Source organism: Malus sylvestris, chromosome 3 (genome assembly GCF_916048215.2).
Source record: "Malus sylvestris chromosome 3, drMalSylv7.2, whole genome shotgun sequence".
NCBI lineage: Eukaryota > Viridiplantae > Streptophyta > Magnoliopsida > Rosales > Rosaceae > Malus > Malus sylvestris.
The window spans coordinates 11,738,619-11,740,776 of NC_062262.1; the positions used below are offsets into that span (position 1 = coordinate 11,738,619).

The 2,158-nt window shown below is 41.7% G+C and overlaps 1 protein-coding gene across 1 annotated transcript; it reads right to left on the minus strand.

Moving 5' to 3' along the window:
• Positions 1-484: 484 nt before the first annotated feature.
• LOC126616977 (pentatricopeptide repeat-containing protein At2g28050) lies at positions 485-1,828 on the minus strand. The gene has a single exon (XM_050285076.1). The coding sequence runs from the start codon at positions 1,826-1,828 to the stop codon at positions 485-487; it is 1,344 nt and encodes a 447-aa protein (XP_050141033.1).
• Between the last annotated feature and the right edge of the window lie 330 nt (positions 1,829-2,158).

Sequence of the window (2,158 nt, forward strand, 5' to 3'; positions counted from 1 at the left end):
TGTTTGTCCACATATTACCGAGTGAAATAGCAGCTGCTAAACGAGATCACCCAGAAGTTAGTAGTCTTAAGAACTCTTCTTTGTCAGAGCTGTCACAGGCAGACTTACGAGTAGAAGGCACATAGTATTGTGATGGCCTCAACTCTATACAATTCCAATTCGTCATCTAATCTCCCTTCCTTGTGCACCTATATCGACAAACAGCAATTTCGGACATAGTAGTTCTACCACAGATTCTTCCTTCCAAAAATGGAATGTGTCTCACAAAAATTTACAATGAACACACATCAAAATTATGATCCAGATCAAGCATGTAATCCTTCTCCAACATCCCTCACTAAGCTTCAGAGCTTCATTCTCCAGATTGCCGGCCCCTGCGGCATCTAATCTCTTGTATGAGCACAACAACTGCAAACGTTGATCTCTTCATACATCACAAATTAGTGAAGCTCCCTATTTTAAGGTGTTGCACCTGTGTAATTAATCATTTTTCAACAGCCTCTTTTGGTTCCTCAGCCTGATCAGGTTGATTCAATTTAAGTGATCCATTTACCTTTTTTTTCCACAGAGATGAATCAGCATTCAAAACTATTTGCTCCATCAACAGTTGCAACTCAAGAGCTTCATAAATCATCTCTTTGTTGTGAAGTCCATCAATCAAGCTATTCAATATAACACTGTCCAATTCAAACCCCTTGCTCTGCATCTCAAGTACATACTTCATTGCCAGTCCCGTCTCTCCAGCCCTGCAAAGGCCCCTTATTAGAGCCCAGTACGTATCAGCGTTCGGGACTACACTTCTCTCATCCATTGTACAAAATGAAGAAATCGCACTATCCACAGACCTCAACCTAGAATAGCCACTTATTATCAAATTGTACAAATGAGTGTTCACTTTCAATCCTTTATCATGCATCTCCCCAACCAGCCTCTCAGCTTCTTCTACCTTCCCTGCGCTTGTGAACCCATCAATCAAGAACTGATACGTCTTGATATCGAGCGCCACTCCTTCCTTCTCCATCAAAAGCAAAACCCTATCCAACTCTACAAAGTTCCATCTCTTAGCACAAGCATCCACCATTGTATTGAATGTAATGATATTGGGTTTAGTCCCTCTCCTCACCATCTCCTCCACCAACTCTCTACTCCTTCTAATCTCCCCACTCCTACATAACCCATCCACCACAACCGTTAAAGAATAAACCGAAACCTCAGTGCCCGATTCGCGCAGCCGATACAAGAAACCCAAACCCTTTTGCACCTCATCACATCTAATAAGAGTAACCAAATGCACAGTACAAGTTCTCTCATCAATCCGGATCCCATTATTCCTCATGTGATCAAAAGTCTCCAAAACCCGGTCCCAATTTTCGCAATCCGAATACACTTTAAGCATGGAATTGAACAATTTGGCTCTAACTCTAGGTTCAAGGCAGCAAATTTCAACAGCAGAAGCAATTACATGAAAAGGGTACCTGTTATTTTCATCAACGGAGACATATCTGAGGATTTCCTCGGCATCGTCGAACTTTCTTGTCTGGAGAAGCCTGCAGAGGATGGTCAAGTGGGCATGGAGGTCGATCTTGAAGGAGATTAAAGATTGGTTCTTGAGGAGGAAGTTGAAGAAAAGCAAACATTTGGAGGTTCTGAATTTGGGGTCGGAGAGAATGAAGCGGAGGGAGTTGGGGTTGAGGTTGGAGAGGAGGGTGATGGTGGTGGCGTCGAGAGGTTTTGGGGGTGTGGAGATGAGTTCTGTGAATTCTTGATAGAGTCTGGCGGGCGTTATTTTCACAGTTTTGAGGGTTCTGAGGACGTTTTGGAGCGACATTTTTTTAGATTTGGAAGTTGGAAGTCAGTCACAATGGTCTAAAATATTAATATTATCCGGATATTTTAATTGAAATATTCGTATTTTTGGACTACCGATATTTTCGATATCATCGATATTTTAGACATTGGTCACAACATACAACTCCTTTTTATTGTGTGCTCCGTTTAGCGTTTGGTGTTGAGCTATTTTGGGAGGTGATTTCAGATTTCATTTTTAGGAAAGGGATCCTTTCCGCATACCTTCCACCAAGTCCTCATGACCTACCAATTCGGACCCTTAAAATTTGATTCAATGGCTAAAGTTAATATAACTTTTAATGGAGCTATC

Coding starts and splice junctions, on each gene's coding strand:
- LOC126616977 (XM_050285076.1), bottom strand. CDS start 1,828: ATGTCGCTCCAAAACGTCCTCAGAACCCTCAAAACTGTGAAAATAACG.